The following is a 20,090-nucleotide window of genomic DNA, read 5'->3' on the forward strand; positions in this document are numbered from 1 at the left end:
ACTACCTGCAGCTGATCCTGTCAGTGTTTGCGGTTGGAGCGAAATAGAAATGGTCACAGAAGCTTTATTATTCTTCTAGATCTGTTAATCTGGCATCTTTCTGGAGCATTAATTCCACATGTTGCCTGACAATTTGACTTCAAAAGCATTTGATTCCCTTAGGATAGTTTGTTAGATCTCAGAAATGCATATGCTGGTATTTATATGTCTCTTTTTATACATCTTCGTTCTTGAATGTACTTGGTTCCTTGTCTGGGAACAAGTAACTTCATGGAGTCATGATGCTGCAATGGATGCTACACCTCAGGCTCTGAAAACCCAGCTGAAAAATACTCATTTTCATCCATTAGATATATTTCAGTCAGGTGGTTTGTCAGGATGGTAGTTCTTCCTTACTGCTACTGAGGGATAATTTCATTGCTGTTAGAGAGTGATTCATTAGTGTGTGGTTTGCATTTGCAGGAAGCCAGTCTTGTAGAGACCACATTCTTCATGCTTGTTTGTTTTACAAACTCGAAATGCAGATGTCTTCCTTGTACAAGCAAGTCAAAGGTATCTGTCTGGGTCTGCCAGGCTGGGGGCTTAAGATAACAAACCCATCCAAGGCTGGCAGTGGCACTTAATGTGGAAAACTGGAGCAGACTGTATGTGCTGTCAGCAGCAGCCCTGCTTGGCACGCTCCAGTTCATCCCAAGCTTTTGTGCCGGGAGGGAGGACAGCCTTTGTTTTCTGAGGGACACATCACCGGTGAAGTTGAGGAAGGTGACACACGAGAGCTGATGCTTCAGTTCTAGAAAAGGGATTATCTAAACATTGAAAGTTACTCTTTTATTACTAGGATGTCTTAGTGGCCAGCAAAGAGGGCAAATCACAAAGTAGAAGTGGATGAGAGACAGCTAAAACTCCATCTGTGCTGTGTGTTGGTGCTACACTGGTTTAGCTCACTGAATCCACCATCCAATGCTGAGAAATGCCAGTGTAAGACCAGGGCAGTATCATGTGGCAGGAATAGGTCAGTTGTGTTGTGAAACTGGACCTCTTCAGTGAGGTAGATTTAGAAGAGTAATGAATATGCTGCTCCTAGGTGTGCAGAGTTGTCTGTTTAGGAGTGACCATTGCTTGTTTTTCCGTCCAGGGTTATGATGTGGTTCTTGTGTATCTGTATTACCAGTATATCGGATCCTGTGGTTCATTTTTGGCAGAATTCAAGAAGGCTTATGGCTTTTCAGCTGATGATTTGAACTGACAGCTTCTTTGGCAGGGGGGTGGGAAGGAACTCTTCCTTCAGCTAGGATGGAAGGAGTTGTGTTTTCTATATGTATGGTAGAGAGGTGCTCTGGTGCTAGCTTGTCTTGAAGTATAAGAGGTAGTGCCCTTTAACATCAGAGATTGTTTGAATGCAGAATGTACAGACCACTGGGCTTGCACCCATGCTTCCTAGCACAGAAGGGAGTAAGGAGACAGGGTTCATGAGCCTGCCTTCCAGGAATTCCCCTGGAAGAGGTGTCTTGAATGCTCTGTTTTAACTGCAGGGCATGAAGGGGTTGAGAGGCACGTTGAACCTCCAGCAGCTCAGCAGATGCCTTTGGTCTTGGTGGGTACCAGCCTTTTTGTGCTAGCAAACCAGTCTGTTACCTTCTGAAATAAAGTAATGCATAGATGCAAAGGAGAATTCATTTGCTTGTACCCTTGTAACATGACTTTAAATATCATGTTGCAGTATTCTAGAGAATGCTGGGGCTAGCATGGACTGTGCCAGTGTTTGCCAGGAGTCCATATAATGCAAACAACTCTGCATGGAAATAGCCTGTCACTGTAGCTTCCTATCTTTCTATTCCAGTCCAGCATATAATTTTCTCTTCTACAGTGAAGGTTTGGGGAAATGTTTTGGTTTTTTCCCTACCCTTTGCTGTCACAGCATACCTGTGTTTGCAGCATGTTACTGCTCCTCTCGCTCAGTAAGTGGTATCCATCTGCCCTGTGGTTCCTACTTTCCACACTCAGCGAGGATCCTGATCCCAGCCTGGTCTGTGCCTCTCAAGTGGTGGCCACAGCCAGGACTGGATGTGGGGCTTCTATGAGCAGTTAAGCTACTCCAGTGAATTCTTGATTCCTTCCTCTCTGTATTGTTGTGACTGAGTATGTGAGTTTGGGTACCTCCATGCTTCATTCCCACATGTGTATTGCAGGTGCACTGGCTGTGAACTTTATATCTATTAGTTCAATGGGAATTGAGTATTGTGGGGGTATTGCACTGAGTTTATACAACTTGCTAGTTTTATAAAATCATAGACCTAAGCAGAGGTGTGGCCTCAAAACATGCCTAACTTGACTTTTTCCTCTTCTACCTAGGTATCACATGCTGTTGCAAAGCTAGTATTAGTTAGTTTCCACTGGCAAATCTCAGAGATTTTGGAAAGGTAAGTGTAAATAGTCTTATTTATTCTGTGCTTAATGCTTTTGCTCCTTGCTTTGCAGGAATGCTCAGGATGGTCCATAGGTGTCATTTTGACGTGGGTCTTTGAACCTGAATCATGCCACACAGTCCACTTCAGGGAGCAGAGGCTGCGTTGTTGAGGCTGCATTGCCGATAAGAAGTCTGTAAATAGGAGAGGGTAGTGCTAGCAAATGTTTTTCAGTTTGAGGACTTGGTATCATGCTGGGAAGCCTGTGGATACATGAAGCTTAAACTTTGAGGTAACAGATTGAGAGTGGTGCATCTGTATTTCCCTATTTTAACAAATATAAAGATAACATATGTTCTGTTTTGAACATATGAGCCATAAATCATGAAGCAGCACTGAACCCTACGCTGATAGATTCTTTACTAGTACATTCACATTGACGTTTTTCCTCCTTCTGAACCTACGCTTTTTTCTCCAAGCTGACTGGCATTTGGAGAGCAGACGAAGATGGTGTGAGAGAAGTGAGAAGTGCAGCCCCTTTGTTGCTTGGTCAGTGTCACTGTAACAAAGTCCTCCAGCTGATTTCAGAAGGAGGGTTCGAACTCTGCCCAAGCGTATATGGGAAGTGTGTCAGGAGGCACTGCTGTCTGACAGCCCCTCCAGCAAATACTGGCTCAGAACTGAACATTGTCTGAAAATAGAGACCACATCAGGCTGAGTCATGCTGCCATGCCATTTTTGGCCGTGTAGCCAACAACTTCATCCAGAGAACATATGGGAGATGCATCTCGTATATGGATATTGTTGCAGCATCTTTCGCAATGGGCTCATTGGTTTACTGTGCATCCTGTGAAGGCTGTTTTCTGGGGAATGTGGAGGGTGAGATTCCTGCATAGCAGCTCAGGGTGATTCTGCAGGTTAACTAACGAAATTTAAACAAGAGGAAATTTGGGGAAGGGTTTACTTTATGACTTTGCAAGTTGTTCTTCAGTTGATCTGGTAATCAGGCTTTTGTCTTGGTACAAAGTGACATTATCAAATAAAAGCTCCCTAGCACAACTGAAAAGTGCTAGTGGGGAGGATTTACAGCACTGTTACAACAGTGATGCTGCTATTTCTGCATTCATTGAAATATAAACATTTCTCTGCAATGGAAATCACAAAGAGCAAAGCATGTTTAATTCTGAGGCTGCTGATAGACAGCTTCATATGCCTAAAGGGTGATAATTGTCACAGAGTAAATACTGACCTGGATAATAGACTGAAGTTGAAGTGAGACCTAACCAAGGTAGCTTGATTTTACAAAGGAGCTGGAGACAGACAGGAGCCTCACTGGAGTATATTGTTATGGGCAGTGGCTTAGGACTCCTCCAGGAGTGTGGATAGAAAATCTGAGCTTCAGAAATAATATTTCAGGGGGAGGAAGAGAGTTGTAGGAAAATGTTTATCAAAGAGTAGGAGGGAAATGTTAATCCATTACTGCAAGAAGTATTGTTCCTGTTTCTGATTTTGAAGAAAACCTCAATGTGTTGATGAGGGTTCAGGTCACTGTGAAGGATCCTCACAGAGGACACGTTTCCCCTTTCCTTATGCAAACCTACCCTACCATTTGCTCAGAGCCTATTATTTATTCAGGTGAGAAAGATCGATTTAACAAAGCAAAATGTATTCAGAGATTGATTTGGTCGTTCTTCAATTGTCTTTTCAGACACAAGTCTAATGCTGCCCAATTGCTAGTAGAAGCACGAGTTCAGCCCACCTCATCCAAACATGTAAGTATGCTAACTATTTTGGTCTGTTCGCTTGGCAGACACCTCTGACCCACCTCACTGGAGGATTGCATTACTAATGGCGTAATCTGGCCCATGTTAACCCTTCACAAACTCAGGTCCAACACCTTAACTCAATGCTGGGTTTACTTTTTAAATGAGAACACATTCAAGAGGTGTCTGACCTTTCAAGAGCAGTGTTCAAGAATTAACTTGCCTCAGGAAAATTAAGATCAACTTTTTGGCATGAGTGATGGTACACAATGGAAGAGGCAGAGTGCATGGGGTTGGCTACCTGTTCTAGTTATGCTATCTTTGTAAAGACACTAAAGGGAAGCTCTGGCTGCCCAGGATGAACAGAGCTTGTCTGTGACTGGAGCAGAGACTTTTTAATAATTATTATTATTTTCCATGTTGTTACGATTTTTTGCTACACTGCTCTGCTCAGGAATCCTTAAGCCAAATCTCCCAGTGCTGTTGCTGCTGAGCCAGTCAGTGGTGCTGTTTGAACCAACAGCTTGTGTTTTGCAGCCAGGGCTATACAAGTCTTTAGGTATTCTTCTTTTTTCCCTCTTTAAATAGAAACTTTGTGTTGCATGTTTACAGGTTTCATTCACAGTGAGTGTCTTGGTACAATCCACAGTTACCCCGAAGGAAACACGTTGCCATGTGACAGATTTTGAGTGGTAAAATATTACATCTGAGAAACGCTTGTTGGGTTGGGGGAGAGGGTAGATTTTGAAAGTCTGATTTGGCATCTAGAACAGCTGACAGGAGTAAGCTTCATGGACTCCAAGTATCTGCCTAGAGTCCAGAAAAAGTCTTTGTTATTTGACATACCTGCAAATTAGTTCATATATTTTGAGATTTGTCTGAATCTTGTATCAGCTGTCACTTAAGTACTCTCCACTGCAATGATGATTTCACTTTGGGAAGAGATTACAGTTAAAAGGTTAAGTCTTGACAAACTTGGTTTGGTAGGTAATTCATTCCAGTCTTTTTGTATGTGCTGGAGCAAGTTGCTCTGTGCTTCAGCTCCTAATGCAGGATGATGATAGTTTGGGGGCAGATGCTCCTACTGAGTGTCTGTAGGGCAACTGTGTATGGAGAAGCTATGGTGGTGAGCTCAGAGGCTGAGCTTGGGAAGGGCTGAGGCAGTGCATGTGCTGTTCAAGTAGAGCAGTTGATCCAGGCAGTCAGCACAGTTGCAGGCTCAGTAAATCTTGTTATGGTCCATAGGTGAGACTGTTGAGAACAGAGTCACGTTATTTCCTTTTTCATGTGGTCTTGCTCTCAGACAGTGTGTGGCTGTGGATCATGCAGCTGCTTCTTTGCAGCTCTGGCATGGAAACTGACGGCTGCTGTCTCACAAGCTCACGCAAGCTTCTTCAGGAGTAGCAAAGGTTTAAGTACATGAGAAGTGATTGTATGACTTCTCTTTGAAAGGAGAAATAGGAACATAAACTCCTGCTAACAAACAGCTTTGTAGAGGCTTTCTTTTGGCGATGCTGTGCTAGACCCAGTTCTTCAGGTGCCAAGCGTGAGGTGAGAGGCTAGATCTGTTGTCGAGGGACTAGCTCAGCACTACCCAAGAGGAGATCCAGGCTGCTTCTCAGTGGTTTGATGCAGCTATAGCAGAATTATGCCTGACTTGAAACAAACCCTCTAATCCTTTTCAGCTGAAGGGATGATGTCTGCTTTGCCAAATGTAGCATGCATGGAAGAGATGTGAGATGATGGTCTGCAAGCCCCCTTTCCTCTGTACACACACTGCAGCTTCTGTTGCCTCTCCTCTTACCCAAAATCATTGTCCAGTAAAGGGCACTGCTAAGCCTGCTTGCAGCTCTAGCTGCTCTCCAGGGCCTGTGGAACAATGATAGAGTCTGACCCAGCTAATAGTACCAGTAAATTCAGGGAAGGACAACATGATATATTTCCTCATTTTTCAAACAAGGTAAAAGTAAGAACCAGAAAAGTAAAGGTGAGTTCTGGGTAGCACTGTATTAGAGGCAGGAGCTGTTCAGTGACCATTGATCTGTTGTGCTCTGTGAAATTAAAGAGATTCTTGAGAAGGGCAGTGCAGCATCCCAGCACAGCAGCTCCTTATGAACCTGTTCTGCCCTGCAGCTCATCAGAGACCATTGTCACAATGGAGGTGCCTTGGATGAGGTGAGAATTCCCTGGCAGAGCTGGGATGCTTTCACTGTAATGCTGGTTTGTCTCTCTCCCAGGCAATGGTACATTCCTCCCATCACTGCGCTGTGTGCATGCAGTTTGTCCGGAAGGAGAACTTGCTCTCTCTGGCTTGTCAGCACCAGTTCTGTCGCAGCTGTTGGGAGCAGCATTGTACAGTGCTCGTCAAGGATGGTGTTGGAGTCGGTGAGTTCAAGGTGGATATGGTGCTGGGTCTGTGTTTGCCATGTTGGCCATTCTGATGCTGACTGGCTGAATTGGTCTAAAACATCTCAGTAATGAGAAAATGGTGCATGAAATGAGTATTTGTGACAAACTTAACTTGAACTAGTGGTCTTTCCATAATCCCTGGTTAGTGTTGGCATACCACCAGGAAAGTTCTACTCCTGGCTAGGTTAGAAGCTGCAAATCTGCTGCATTTGGAGTTTGCCTCTCTCATGATATATCATTGCACTGCTTCTGGAGTGCTTGCGAATGCAATCATGTTCACTTTGGGTTGGGTAGAAGCCCATAGCTGCCAGAGTTGCTTTGGGCTTTTCCTAGCCTGTCTTTCATGCAGACATGGCAGTAACATGCAATTTTATACTTGAAATATCTGACCTTGTGAATAGTGTTTGAAGCACTTGCTGGTTCTGGGTGCACATGTGGTCCTGTCATCTTTTGGTGAAGACAGCTGGGCTTCAGCTTTTCAGCAGCCCTGATAGATTTATTTCACAGTTGTGTCCCTCTTGCCACAACAACAGATGGTACCTAGGAAACTGCCTTGAATGCTCTGTGTGCATTCACTTTTTAGTCTAAGTTGCAGTGTGCTAAACTAACTGGTACTAAACTAACTGGTTCTTTCTTTTCTCAGGGGTCTCCTGCATGGCTCAGGACTGCCTACTTCGGACACCAGAAGACTTTGTGTTTCCATTGCTGCCTAGTGAAGAACTGAAAGACAAATATAGGCGCTACCTCTTCAGGGATTATGTGGAGGTACGTGTGTTTTTTCAGTCAATTCACCAATGACTTGCAGAAATCTCATTTGAAGTGTCTTGCATCTTTGATTAGAACTGCAGTAACTGCAGCAAAAGTGTTGCTGAGAAACATGATGTGGCTGCTCCTGTAGGACAGTCTCACTGACAAAATGCTCCAGCAGGTTGCCAAAGTACATTCTGCTCTAAGGTCACCCACTAACTCCTTGGCTGGTGCTTCAGAATTCTCAGAATGTTGCTGCTGAGAACTTCAATCAGTTTTAAAGTCCTTCTCGCTCTTGCATAGATATTTTTTGGAACCTAAAACAAGTCCATCTTAGTGTGCCCCAACTGAATTGATTTCTTCAGTAACATTTTGTGTGAGTGTTTTGAAATTAAAGCAGCAGTTGTTAAGGTTGAAAGTGCAGGAACAACCTGGTAACTGGGAACACTCAAGAAGTAGCATGAAAGAGCTGTGTCACCTCTCTTCAATAAGAGACCCTTTGGGAGGGAATAGCCACCACTGGAGAGCAGCTGAATACATTTTGCAGCATGAGGAGGGGGAGGGGGAAAGAGCTCAAATGGAATAAAATTGTTTGTTCAGTGACTTGATGGGGTCTTAGGGTTGTGTTGCTGTTCTTACTTGATCTGTAACACTCCATTTGAATTCCCTGTCCTGAACAGGCTGTAAGTAATACTCCCTCTCCTAGTGTAGAAGAGGAAAACTGTCAAACCTGGTGACAGTTTTCACTCTTTCAGCAAGAGATAATTGACTTGTACAGTTTTGAGAATAGGAGTGGTGAAACTTGCATAGATAATGCTCTTCTGCACCCACCACTGATCTTACCACCTTGGTATGTTCACAGAGCCATTATCAGCTGCAGCTGTGTCCTGGTGCAGATTGCCCTATGGTTATACAGGTACAAGAGCCAAAAGCCCGACGAGTGCAGTGCAATCGTTGCAATGAGGTCTTCTGGTAAGAAGCAGAGAAGCTTAAAGATCATGGGGGAAGTGTATGCTGTCCTCAGAGCTACTCCATTTGTTTGCCAACAGGTTTAGAGTGTAGAAACATCTCAAATGCTTTGCTGGAGTTGTTTGTAACTTGAGTTAGCTTGAGGAATTGGATACTTGGATCTGACTTCTGCAGGTGGTTGGCCATCCTCTTGCTCCACAAACTCCTTAGGAGCTGGGTGCTCTGACAACCAGGGAATGCAGGGCTTGAGTAATGAAGGGGTTCTGCCATTCTCTTGTCTTGGCTAGGTTACAGTGTTTGGTACAGAGATAGTGACTGGTAGAGATTCTGGTAATGGATGTAGAGGACTCACCGCTGTCTGCTGGTATTGAGTTTTAAGTTTTTTACAAGTATTTGACTCCCAGAGTGTCTGGTGTGTTTTGAGGCTCATGCAAGAATACTCTGCTGGATGGGAATGTTCCTCATCTGACTTCAAGTGTATGTGGGACCGGATAAAAGAGATAGCCTGTGGGCTGCTGCAATGTCTTCTGCTCCTGGGACTCCAGGATCACTGCTGTTGAGAATGTGGAGCACAATACATACTGGTTTAGAGACCCAGCTTACTGATATCTCCACATAAATGGCCCTTACTCACCTGGGACTGGTCAGGTCATGCTAGCGCAGGTGTCTGATATCTACCACTGGAGTCAGGCTACTTCTAAAGTCACTGGTATGCCCCGGGCCTCTGCAGTCATGCTAGAGCAGACATAGGTAGGGTCCAGGGAGGGATGTGTCAGAAAACACCTCAGTTCACTCTCACCCTGAGTCCAGCTTCTGCACAAGAGGGTGGGGGTTTGTTGGAGTTCAGCCTTGATCTTTGCACTCCAGTAATACGCAAGTGCATTTGCCTCCCTTATCCTTGCTTGGCCTCCCAGATTTTGGTCATCATGAAAACCTCAATTCCTGAGCCATTCCTTGGAAATCAATATGTCTTTTTTTCCCCTGTTCAGCTTTAAGTGTCGGCAGATGTACCACGCACCCACAGACTGTGCTACCATTCGGAAATGGCTCACCAAGTGTGCAGATGACTCCGAAACAGCCAACTACATCAGTGCTCACACTAAAGATGTAAGGGCAAGCACCTGCATGTTTTTTCTTGTCCTCGAGTCCTGCCTGGAAAGCAAGATACAGTTCTGCGCATACATAGCATTGTATGCTGCTTTTTCACTGACTGTAGATCCTCACAGCTCCCTAGGGTCTGTGATATCTTTGAAATGATTGGTGAAGACGTATTTAAATGTAGGAAGGAGAGAGTGTAGTAAGTGCAGAGTCAGTGCCAAATAAGGCACTAGTGATGTTTTAAACCTGAACTTTGGAGTACTGTGAACTGGAAGGTGAGGGAGATAAAGTCTTGATTTTGCAAGGACAGCAAAATGGAGTTGATGAAGTCTGTGAATGAGAAACTGAGTGCTTCTAGTAGATTTAGACCAAAGAAAAAGAAGTAGTGTTACATACTCTGCACTCTACCTGTAGAATTGTTTTTTAAAGTTATAGATACACTACCTATATCCTCTACATTAGCTGTCTGCAGATTGGAACTTCTCATGTCTTTTGGGGATTTTGTGGCCTGACTTCAAAATGGTTCTTAGCTGGCACTTGTTCTACCATAGCCAATGACAAACATGACTGTGCTAATGGGCCACAAGCTTCAGTTGTGTTAGCTCCTTTGTAAATGGAGCTGTCAGGAATGGGTGGGAGGCAGGATGTACGTATGTTAATTTTCTCATATATGCCTATGCATATATATAAAAAGAAAAGCAGGAGGGGAATAATCACACAAGTGTTGTCATTCTGCAGAAAGCTGCTAGAGGCAGAGTTGTATCTAACAAATGCTTCTGTTTCCCCAGTGTCCCAAGTGCAATATCTGTATTGAAAAGAATGGAGGCTGCAATCACATGGTGAGCAATTCCCTGAACACATCAGACCTTCCTTCTTCTAAGCATATATTTATCCCCGCACAGTTTCCACTAACCAGTGCCTCCTGTCTCTTCTTTTTTCAGCAATGCTCCAAGTGCAAGCATGGTAAGTTGGATTTGGAAGAAGTTTTCTCTGCAGGGCTTGTTAGTGGTGATGTTCTTTTCTCTTTTTTTTGCGATATGGAGATGAATTGTGAACATTGACTGAAATATTTTTCTGCCAAGCCAGAGGTGAACAGAATTTTAGTTACAGACTGGAGCGTGATGCCTTTATTTTGTATACTTTTTCCCACTGGCTGTGGTGTCAGCTGCATTCTGATTCAGTGCTGGTTTGACTCCTTCTCCGTGACGTGTCCATTCTATCGAGAAATCTCCATCTCTGCCATAGTGTTACCAGTGGAATCCATCTCAGAGAAGCATATTAAATGCTTTCTATGTAATTGTCATCTGCTGAAAATACTGGCAGAACTGAACCATTTACTCAGATCAGCTTAAGCCCTTCTGCTTAGTGATGGAAATAATGAGCTTCAACCCAGTTGAAACTGCAGGAGCTGTGAATTGTTCTGTGTAACGTCAGCTGCTGGACTTCTCAGTCCACCCCTGTGCAATTAGCAGCCTGAGCATCTTTGGCCAATTGTGTGGTCCTACAAAACAACAGCATGTTCTTGCACTTACATTTTCATGGCAGAATTAATTCCTGTTGCCTTGGAGCGAGACAGTTTGAATTCAGCCCTCTCAATGAAGTGTGCCACTAGGAAATATTGTAATACCTTCTCTGGAAGATGATTAGAAATTACTGTCCTCTCTCATTTCCTTTGCTTTGGGGTGCTCAGCAGCACTGGATGTGCTTTGATGAAGCTGTATGACAAGCGTGAGCAGGCAAGTGCCAAGGTACCACAGAGACTAGTAGTTGGGAAGGCTGGTGATCTCTGGACATACAATTACGAGTAACACAGAAGTGATTCCTATTGTAGCAACTTAATCTCCTCCTTTTTTCTTCCCAGTAAAACACTCACAGCCTCAGTCTTAAAGCAGGAAACTGTCACATGGGTGTTGCTATTGCTCTGTTTCCTCTACTTTCTTCCCAATTCATTAGCTCCTAACTTGAAGTGTCATAAACCACTGATCTCTGAAGTTACTTGGGTAGTTCCCCTCTTGAGAGAACTGAGGGCAGAGTTTCTTTTGCATGAGTTAGTTCACTTTTGGATTTGATCAAGTTTTATTCAGCCAGAGGTGCACATGGGGCAGTATGCCTGTGGCGGGGAGGATGCAACTCGCAAATAAGATTGTAACCTGCCTCTTCTTTAATCGAGACTGACAGCCTGTGCACAGTGCAGTTACAGTTCTGCCCATTGGTCCTGGTGTACAGGATGCAGCACTTTAGGATTTACTTTCCATAGTTGCTCAGGAGGCTGTACAATGAAAATCTTCAAGACAGGCTGGTATTTGTGGCTCACTGTTGTGTTCCATTATGCAAGATGATGCAAAATGTAAATGTCTCTTGGCTTAGCAGAAATATCTGAGAACAGATGGGCTGTGTCTCCTGAAGCTTTTCTTTCTTGGAGGTGTTTTTTCCTGTGCATCACAGTGGGGTTTTCACTGTTTTCTGCAGACTTCTGCTGGATGTGTCTGGGAGACTGGAAGACTCACGGCAGCGAGTACTACGAATGCAGTCGGTACAAAGAGAATCCTGATATTGTAAACCAGAGTCAGCAAGCACAGGCCAGGGAGGCCCTTAAGAAGTACTTGTTCTATTTTGAGAGGGTAGGAGACATCTCCTTGGCCAGAGCTGCTGTAGCCTTTTAATGCTCCCTGCCTGGTGCGAAGGTCATTGCCAGCAATCTCCGTGCAAAAAACTGCCCAAAGAGAATCTGTGCAGAGTATTCAGGCCCTGTTTGTTTTGTCACTCAAAATCCTGCCCTGTAAGTCCCATCCGAACCAGTAATGTTGTACCCAAAGCAAATCACATTTGGTCCTGTATTTCCTTGGGCTAGAGAAAATAAGTATTACCTGTGTGCCAGTGTACAATTTTCCTGCAGGCTGAGTGCTGCTGCAGTAGATGGATATTGCTCCAATCATTTCCTTCCATGATCCAGAGAACTTCATTTCATTGCAGTCTGTCTTTATAGAGACAAAGACTAAACCAACTCTGCCATGGTCAAAGCTCCAGTAGCTGTAGCAAAGTTTCCCTCACATTAATCATATAGTTAAAAGCTGCAATCAGAGCATCTCTGTCCACACAGCAGGCTCGATGCACCTGGCCATACAGTGCAATTCTAGAGCAGTATCTCTAGAAGAGAATGTGATAGAGATTAAATGCTGCTGCATTTCAGTTTCCCACTTAAAACGAGTTTATTCTTCACACCGTGAGCCAAATCTGGTGGTAAAACGTGTGTTCATTCCTGGCTCTCCAGACCAATGGGTTTTAGGAAATGGCCATGTTTACAATGTGCACACAGATGTTGGAGTTCACTAAGCCTGTGTTAAATGTTAAACTCTTGACCTTTCTATAGAAATCCTTTAAGTAGGGGAATCACCCTTACTATTCATCTTGTTAGACACAAGGTCGTTGTGTGACCAGAGGGCATTCCCACTCTGAGGAGCTGGGTTTGCTCCCTGCTCTTTGCTGCTGTCAGTCTGTTGTACACAGCCTCCACCACTTGCTGCTGGAGGTGCTGCCTGGCTGTTCTTTCCCACAGCATGTCTTGCCTTGCTGGATTTCTGCCCCAGTTCAATTTCTGCTTGCTAGAGCTTGTGCTTTTACGGCAGCAGTACTCTGGTCTCATGCCATTTTTGTCTTTCCCTGTCTCCCATCCCTCACCCCTTGCAGTGGGAGAATCACAACAAAAGCCTACAGCTGGAGGCACAGACGTACCAACGAATCCAGGAGAAAATTCAAGAAAGAGTTATGAACAACTTGGGAACATGGATAGACTGGCAATACCTACAAAATGCTGCAAAACTACTTGCAAAGGTAAGTAGTGGTGTCTTGGTTCACACAGAAAATACACACCAGAGTGCTAAATTCACAACACTGAAGAAGGGAATTTAGAGCTTTTGGGTATCACAGTATCACAGTATGTTAGAGATTGGAAGGGACCTCAAAAGATCATCTAGTCCAATCCCCCTGACAGAGCAGGAACACCTAGATAAGGTTACATAGGAATGTGTCCAGGTGGGTTTTGAATGTCTCCAGAGAAGGAGACTCCACAACCTCCCTGGGCAGCCTGTTCCAGTGTTCCGTCACCCTCACTGAGAAGAAGTTTCTTCTCAAGTTTAAGTGGAACCTCTTGTGTTCCAGTTTGTACCCATTACCCCTTGTCTTATCATTGTTTGCCATTGAGAAGAGCCTGGCTCCATCCTCATGACACTCCCCCTTTATATATTTATATACACTAATAAGGTCACCCCTCAGTCTCCTCTTCTCCAAACTATAGAGACCCAGCTCCCTCAGCCTTTCCTCATAAGGGAGATGCTCCACTCCCTTAATCATCTTAGTTGCCCTGCACTGGACTCTCTCCAGCAGGTCCCTGTCCTTCTTGAACTGAGGGGCCCAGAACTGGACACAATATTCCAGATGCGGTCTCACCAGGGCAGAGTAGAGGGGAAGGAGGACCTCTCTCGACCTACTGACCACCCCCCTTCTAATACACCCCAGGATGCCATTGGCCTTCTTGGCCACAAGGGCACAGTGTTGGCTCATGGTCATCCTGCCATCCACTAGGACCCCCAGGTCCCTCTCCCCTACACTACTCTCTAACAGGTCGTTCCCCAACCTATATTGGAACCTGGGGTTGTTCCTGCCCAGACGCAGGACTCTACACTTTCCCTTGTTATATTTCATCAAATTTCTCCTTGCAGTGGGGCAGTACCTCTGGTCTAGGACACGAACTAGCCAAAAATCATTTGGAAGTCACCTCTGTGAAGTTATACTTTAACTGCACAAGTTCTTCCAAGGAAAATATAGGAAGTTCCACTGTGAAGTGCCCAGTTGTCCGTGTCAGAAGGTGGCTTCTTAGCCTTTAGTGGTCACACAAATGTGACAGTGCTGGCTTCCAAGTCTGAGACTCTTGTCCTTCTTTTCTCTCTTCCTCCCGCTCCCCAACAGTGTCGTTACACCCTGCAGTACACATACCCATATGCCTACTACATGGAGTCTGGTCCCAGAAAGAAACTGGTAAGAACTTTTTCTGTGCTGATAACTTTTTATGCTGTAGCTGGCAGTATGCTGGGCTGAATTCCAGAGCTTGGCAGTGTCTGACATATAAGTGCTGAGTCTGAGGTAAGGACAGGACAAATAATAGGTGGGTTTGCACCTTTCCTCTTCACTTTGAGTTACCAGCAGCTCAGTCCTCTGATACATTACATTATTTTCCCAGGGCACTTCACTGCACTTCCACTAACAAGCAATTTATCCAGAATGTTTTGAGGCTGGAAGTGTGCATTTGTTCCTTGGTAAGACTTATCACAGTGCTGTGGGCCATATTTCATATGAAGAGCTGCTGGAGAATAGCTTTTCCAGCCTTGGATAAGGGTGTAGCTTTGCTTTTTATTCCTGCTGTTTCTTGCTGGCTTGGTGCATACCACAGGCTGGACAGGTCCAAAAACAACCCTGGAATCACTGAAGAGGTGGTTTCTTTGACTTAGTTGTCCAGTAAAACCTGTTATCCAATCTCTCCCTACAACATCATGTGTATTCTCTTGAGGCTGTGGACAGATGTTCTCTGCTGGATCTGACTGTGCCAGTGTAACAAGTTACTGCTCCCAGCAGTGGTTAACAGTCACACAAAAACACTGAGTGGTTTGTGTTGGAAGGAACCTTAAAGCTCATCCAGTTCCAACCCCCTGCCACGCAGACGGACACCTTCCACTAGAGCAGGTTGCTCCAAGCAGTGTTCAATCTGGCCTTGAGCACTGCCAGGCATGGGGCAGCCACAGCTTCTCTGGGCACCTGTGCCAGCGCCTCACCACCTTCACAGGGAAGAACTTCTGCCTAATATCCCTCTGCTCTACCTGCAGAGCTGCTCACAAGAGCATTTTGTGACCTGTTTGTGGCAAAATGAGCTGAATGAGGAGTTGTCACTTGTGGTGGTTTTGGGCTGACTGGATTAATTTTCAATGGTGCAGGTCTGGGAATGCTTACACAAGAAACTGCTGGAAGGAGTGATGCTGTCTAGCTGAAGGTGGATAAGGAGGAGGCACAAACCTGTTCTGCCAGCACAACTATCAGCAGAACACATTTGTCTGCTCTCAAGTGTAGTGTGTGGTATGAAACTGCTCCACTAAACTAGTTTCTTGTTGCTGTCTCTGATTTTTCCTTCTGCAGTTTGAATACCAGCAGGCCCAGCTGGAAGCTGAAATTGAAAATCTTTCATGGAAGGTGGAGCGAGCAGACAGCTATGACAGAGGGGTGAGTGTTCTGCTTGCTTGAGCCTGTTGGCCAGATTTTGTTTGGCCTTCACACTGTTAAGGCATTTAAGTGAGGATTCTGAGAAATTGCATCCAGAAACACACCTTTAGCCAGCAGATGTAAAAGTGAAGTGCTCACTGCCTAATGGGAGAGGGCTGCAGCAAATCTCCTGCAGACTGAAACAGGACCAACAAAGATCTGGAGGAAGCTGCATGTAGCCCTCTGGTGAAGAGCAGATATCCTTAAGTGTGTAGCTTTCTAAACAGAGTAGGAGCCAGGTAACTGCAGAGGGAGCCCTTGTCAAAAGGAAAAGGATCTGCAATCTTGTGATCCGGAGTGCATGTGGTGCATGAAGGTTGGTGCTTCTCAGGCTAGAGCTTAGTCTTTCCCTAAAGAAAATGAGCTCTTCTCTGGGGAACTTGTACTGACAGTTTCTACCTTCTGTTTTACCAGGACTTAGAGAATCAGATGCACATAGCAGAGCAGAGACGGAGGACCCTGCTGAAAGACTTCCATGACACATAAGTCAGGAAGAAGTGACAAAGTGCAGGGGTGAGAGCAACAAGTGAAGTGATGGCAGCTTCACCAGGATAAGCAGGCACTGCCTCTGGGATAACACGGCCAAGGACAAAGCCACCCCTCCCCTTGCAAGTCAGACACATGCAAACACCACATCTTAGTCCAGTTTGTTCTTTTTCTTTTTCTGTTTCTGCCAGCCTAGAGGCCAGAGTTCAGATTGGCATGGTTCCTGGGACATTTCCCTCCTGCCCTTGATGGTTTCTGAAGGGGAGGAAGTTTTTCTCTGAATGGCTGTTAATAGTATTAGATCATTACAATTTATGTAATTTTCAACGGTTGTACAATTATACAGACAAACCTTAGAATAACACACAACCCTTTTTAAAAGTAAATTGGCAGTGGAGTGTTTTTCCTTAATCTGCTTGTACATCTAATGGGCTTTCCCCCCCTCTCCCTTCCTCTAACCCAAAAATCCTCCTAGGCACTGAAGGAGGTTACAAAATCTCAGCTATTTCCCGATGCTCCTTTAACCAGGGCATTATAGCATTGGCATTGCACGAGGAGAGTGGCTGGTGTTGAGTGGCTGCTGCTGTGTCTGTCCCAACAGTACCAGCAGTGGCCGTGATTTAGGATGATGACATGTGACATCTCTTTTCTTGTCAAACAAACGTGCAAAATCTTGTTACACCAACAAAAGCAAACAGAGGAATTGTAGGGGAGAGACCTACACTGAGGGATATGCCTAGAGTCCGGTCAGATTCTGCAGTTGATGAACTTTTAGGTCTTCCATATAGATTTTTTTGCTTTACTTGTTTTTGTGGGGAGGATGTTGTATTGCCAAAGTGAGTGATGAGGGAATAGTAATATACAGTTGTTAATCAAGGCTTGGGGCTTTTGAGGAGTGAAACAATCCATGTTATAACAGTGCCTTGCAGCCTGGTAAAGATTATTTGTGCCTGCTGGGTAACATGACTCAGAAAATCTGATCCTGTTCATCAAGACGAGACTAAACACTGCTACTATGAGGAGGAAGGTTTATGTACAACACACTCCCTGGCACATGTTGGCAATGTGGATGGACACTTGAATGCAGGTGCACTGCTTGTGAAGAGCCTGCACCAAGCGAGGCAGAAAAATTAGCAAAATTAATTTATTTGTATATTAGTATTGATACTGGTGGGGACTTATCAGAAAAATTGGTTGTTAGGAGCATGTGGAGCTTTTTTATTAACATTCTTTTTTTAATGTAAAATATACACTAAAATAAAAATATGAAAACCTAGTTCATCTTAGTAGGGGTTAACATGGAAAAGGTCACTTGAATGCTGAGCCTTGCCTGTTTGCTGCAGGAAGCAGGCCTCATGCTAAGATTTCACAGGCGTGTATGTCACCTGCTCCAGGAACATGCTGTTTGCAGCCAGTAAGGTGGAGCTGGAGTCTGATCTGAGGAAATCTTCACCTCTGCGGGGAACTCGTGGGGTTGTCTTCCATGCTGTATGTGGAAGTGTTGCTTGTGATGCATCCCTGTACTGCTCTTATACAATGTCACTTGATAAAGATTAAACTGGAGGGGGGTGGAAGCGCTAAATTACTGCATGTCAGAATAAGCAAACTATTGGAGCCTTTTTCATATACCTGTGACATGAGCAACCTGCTCTAGTGGAAGGTGTCCCTGCCCGTGGCAGGGGTTGAAACTGAATAAGCTTTGAAGTCCCTTCCAACACAAACCATCCTGGGATTCTATGATTTGCAGCAGTTGTAATTGGATAGATGCATTTCAACAAGCAGTTACAAGAGGAGTAGCTGTCATAGGAGCTAATGCTGTGGCTGTGCTTTTAGTACACAGCAGAACATTTCAAACTGAGAGGCCCTTTCCTTCCTCCCTGCCTTCCCTGGTGTGGGACATATCCTCAGGGAATGGAGGCATTCACTGCTGAGGAGCTGCTGGCAGTGGAGTGGGAGTTACAACAGAGGCAGCTGAAGGTAAAGTGGAGTTGCAGAGCTGGAGCCAGGGAGCGTGGTAGGGACAGGGAGGGAGTCTGTGGTTTCTGGGGGCAGTGCTGCTTGCTGTGGAAGAGTGCTCCATAACCATGGCTCTTTGTATTCTGTCATTGCTCCAGCCACTGCCTCCTGACATCATTCCCTCCTCTGCTCCCAGCAGCAGCCTCTTTGTGCCCTCTTCATGGTATATTCTAAAGGTCAGACTCTTTGTTACCCTCCTTTTCCCAAATGACTGTCAAAGTCTGGGCACACTGCATCCAGGGGAAGGGACAGCATGGGGTAAGGCTTGCCAGGACCCAGCAGTTTGCAGTGCCTAGAATCAATGTTTAAACTGTTCTTTAAAACTGTAATGTGCAAAGTACTAATTAGGATAAAAGCTGCTGTTCTTGTCTAAATGTAACTATCACACCACCAAATTTTGCAGAACAAGTATGTTGGGTTCCCTAATCCCAAAGAACTCTCCCTGCTGTTATGTCCAGCTTTGAGCTAGATGAGAATGGGGTTTTGTCTCTTTCCCTCCCTGCTTGCTGCCCTTACTCCCTCTCCCGTGCCCCCACAAAATGCTTTGCTATGAATCCTTGCTTATAGACAAGCCCAACCATACAGCTGTGGCCAGACTTTCTGAACAGGCTGCCAAGATGCTTTGCTAAGGAACAGTAATAAATATTGCACAGTGTCCCCCCTAATTCTTCTAAATTTCCTGAAACCAGTTCATTTATTGAAAAAGAAAACAAAACACCCGTTCTGAAGGTGCTTAAAGTCCTGCTTTGTACACGCAGATCCTGTTCATGTACTCTGAAAGGCAACAGGACTGACTTGCAGCCCAGGCAGGATGACTGACTGCTGTTGTGGTGTCATACAGAAAGTCAGAGGCTCTGAGATGAAACCTGCAGAGCTTGGGAACTGTTGGCTCTTTGTGTGGAGTGACTGACACTGTCACATTCCAGAGACTGGAATTCTCAGTGCCAAAAGACGAGGCCACGTTTTTCTCCTCCAATAGGTACACAGCTCTTTTTGAGTCAGTGAGGTTACATGAGATTTACAACAGCATGTAGTGACAGGACATGGGCGAAATGGCTTTAAGCTGAAAGAGTGTAGATTTAGATTAAATACTAGGAATAAATTCTTCACTATGAGGATGGTGAAGCATGCAACCTGGTCTAGTGGAAGGTGTCCCTGCCCGTGGCAGGGGTTTGGAGCTGAATGAGCTTTAAGGTCCCTTCCGACCCAAACCACTGCATGATTCTATGAATGTAGGTGAGTAGGAGGCGTCTCAGGAGCCCTTAATTCTAAGGTACGAGCTTCCCTTTGGTGTGTTACTGCTACAACTGTGGAATGTTTGCTCTCTTTTAGTTTTCCCACCCATTTCCAGTCCCCGCACCAGTCTGACACCTCCATCCTTGCATCCCATCCTCTTTATTTCAGCTTCGCTCGTGTTAGTACGTTGGCTGCCTCATCTCTAATAGTCCTCAGGCTTCCCAGACTGTAAGAAAATGTTTTCTACGGATACCACGAACTGCATGACTGCTGTTCCTGCCTGTGCCGGGTGGGGGCCGCAGGAGGTTTCTGTACTATACTCTTGCACTCTCAAGTTTTATGACTTTTTAAGCAAGTGGGGGAAAAAATAATAAAATAGAACTTTATTTTTAAATGTGGCACTTGTTCTGGGAATGCCTTCCCTTGCTCCAGGCCCAACGGGGTGCTGCTGCCCCTTGCTTTCCTTTACAGGCACCGGAGAGGGCCAAGGGTAGAAAAACAACCCAGGAGACATTTTGCCAGCGGTGTGCCCATGGTTTATTTGAAATAAATCGTGATTTCTAACTCTGGAGGTGTCCTGGCTCGGGATGGGATGGGATGGGATGGGATGGGATGGGATGGGATGGGATGGGATGGGATGGGATGGGATGGGATG

At 45.0% G+C, this 20,090-nt stretch overlaps 1 protein-coding gene across 7 annotated transcripts in view; it reads left to right on the forward strand.

Moving 5' to 3' along the window:
- Positions 1-19,999, forward strand: part of ARIH2 (ariadne RBR E3 ubiquitin protein ligase 2) — a 34,742-nt gene extending 14,743 nt beyond the window's left edge. For 5 of the 7 annotated variants that reach the window (XM_080625354.1, XM_080625356.1, XM_080625355.1 and 2 more), the window contains 13 exons: positions 2,353-2,420; positions 4,114-4,177; positions 6,406-6,553; positions 7,221-7,342; positions 8,187-8,296; positions 9,283-9,400; positions 10,180-10,230; positions 10,333-10,354; positions 11,861-12,012; positions 13,079-13,222; positions 14,357-14,425; positions 15,575-15,658; positions 16,112-19,999. In XM_080625354.1, the coding sequence (XP_080481480.1) occupies positions 2,353-2,420; positions 4,114-4,177; positions 6,406-6,553; positions 7,221-7,342; positions 8,187-8,296; positions 9,283-9,400; positions 10,180-10,230; positions 10,333-10,354; positions 11,861-12,012; positions 13,079-13,222; positions 14,357-14,425; positions 15,575-15,658; positions 16,112-16,183 (1,224 nt within the window). In that variant the 3' untranslated portion in view covers positions 16,184-19,999. Of the gene's footprint in view, positions 1-2,352; positions 2,421-4,113; positions 4,178-6,405; positions 6,554-7,220; positions 7,343-8,186; positions 8,297-9,282; positions 9,401-10,179; positions 10,231-10,332; positions 10,355-11,860; positions 12,013-13,078; positions 13,223-14,356; positions 14,426-14,627; positions 14,704-15,574; positions 15,659-16,111 lie in introns of those variants that run through there. The other 2 variants (XR_013957636.1, XM_080625359.1) reach the window with 2 other exon arrangements.
- Positions 20,000-20,090: the final 91 nt, after the last annotated feature.

This window comes from Psittacula echo, assembly GCF_963264785.1.
Source record: "Psittacula echo genome assembly, chromosome: 9".
NCBI classification, from domain to species: Eukaryota; Metazoa; Chordata; class Aves; order Psittaciformes; family Psittacidae; genus Psittacula; species Psittacula echo.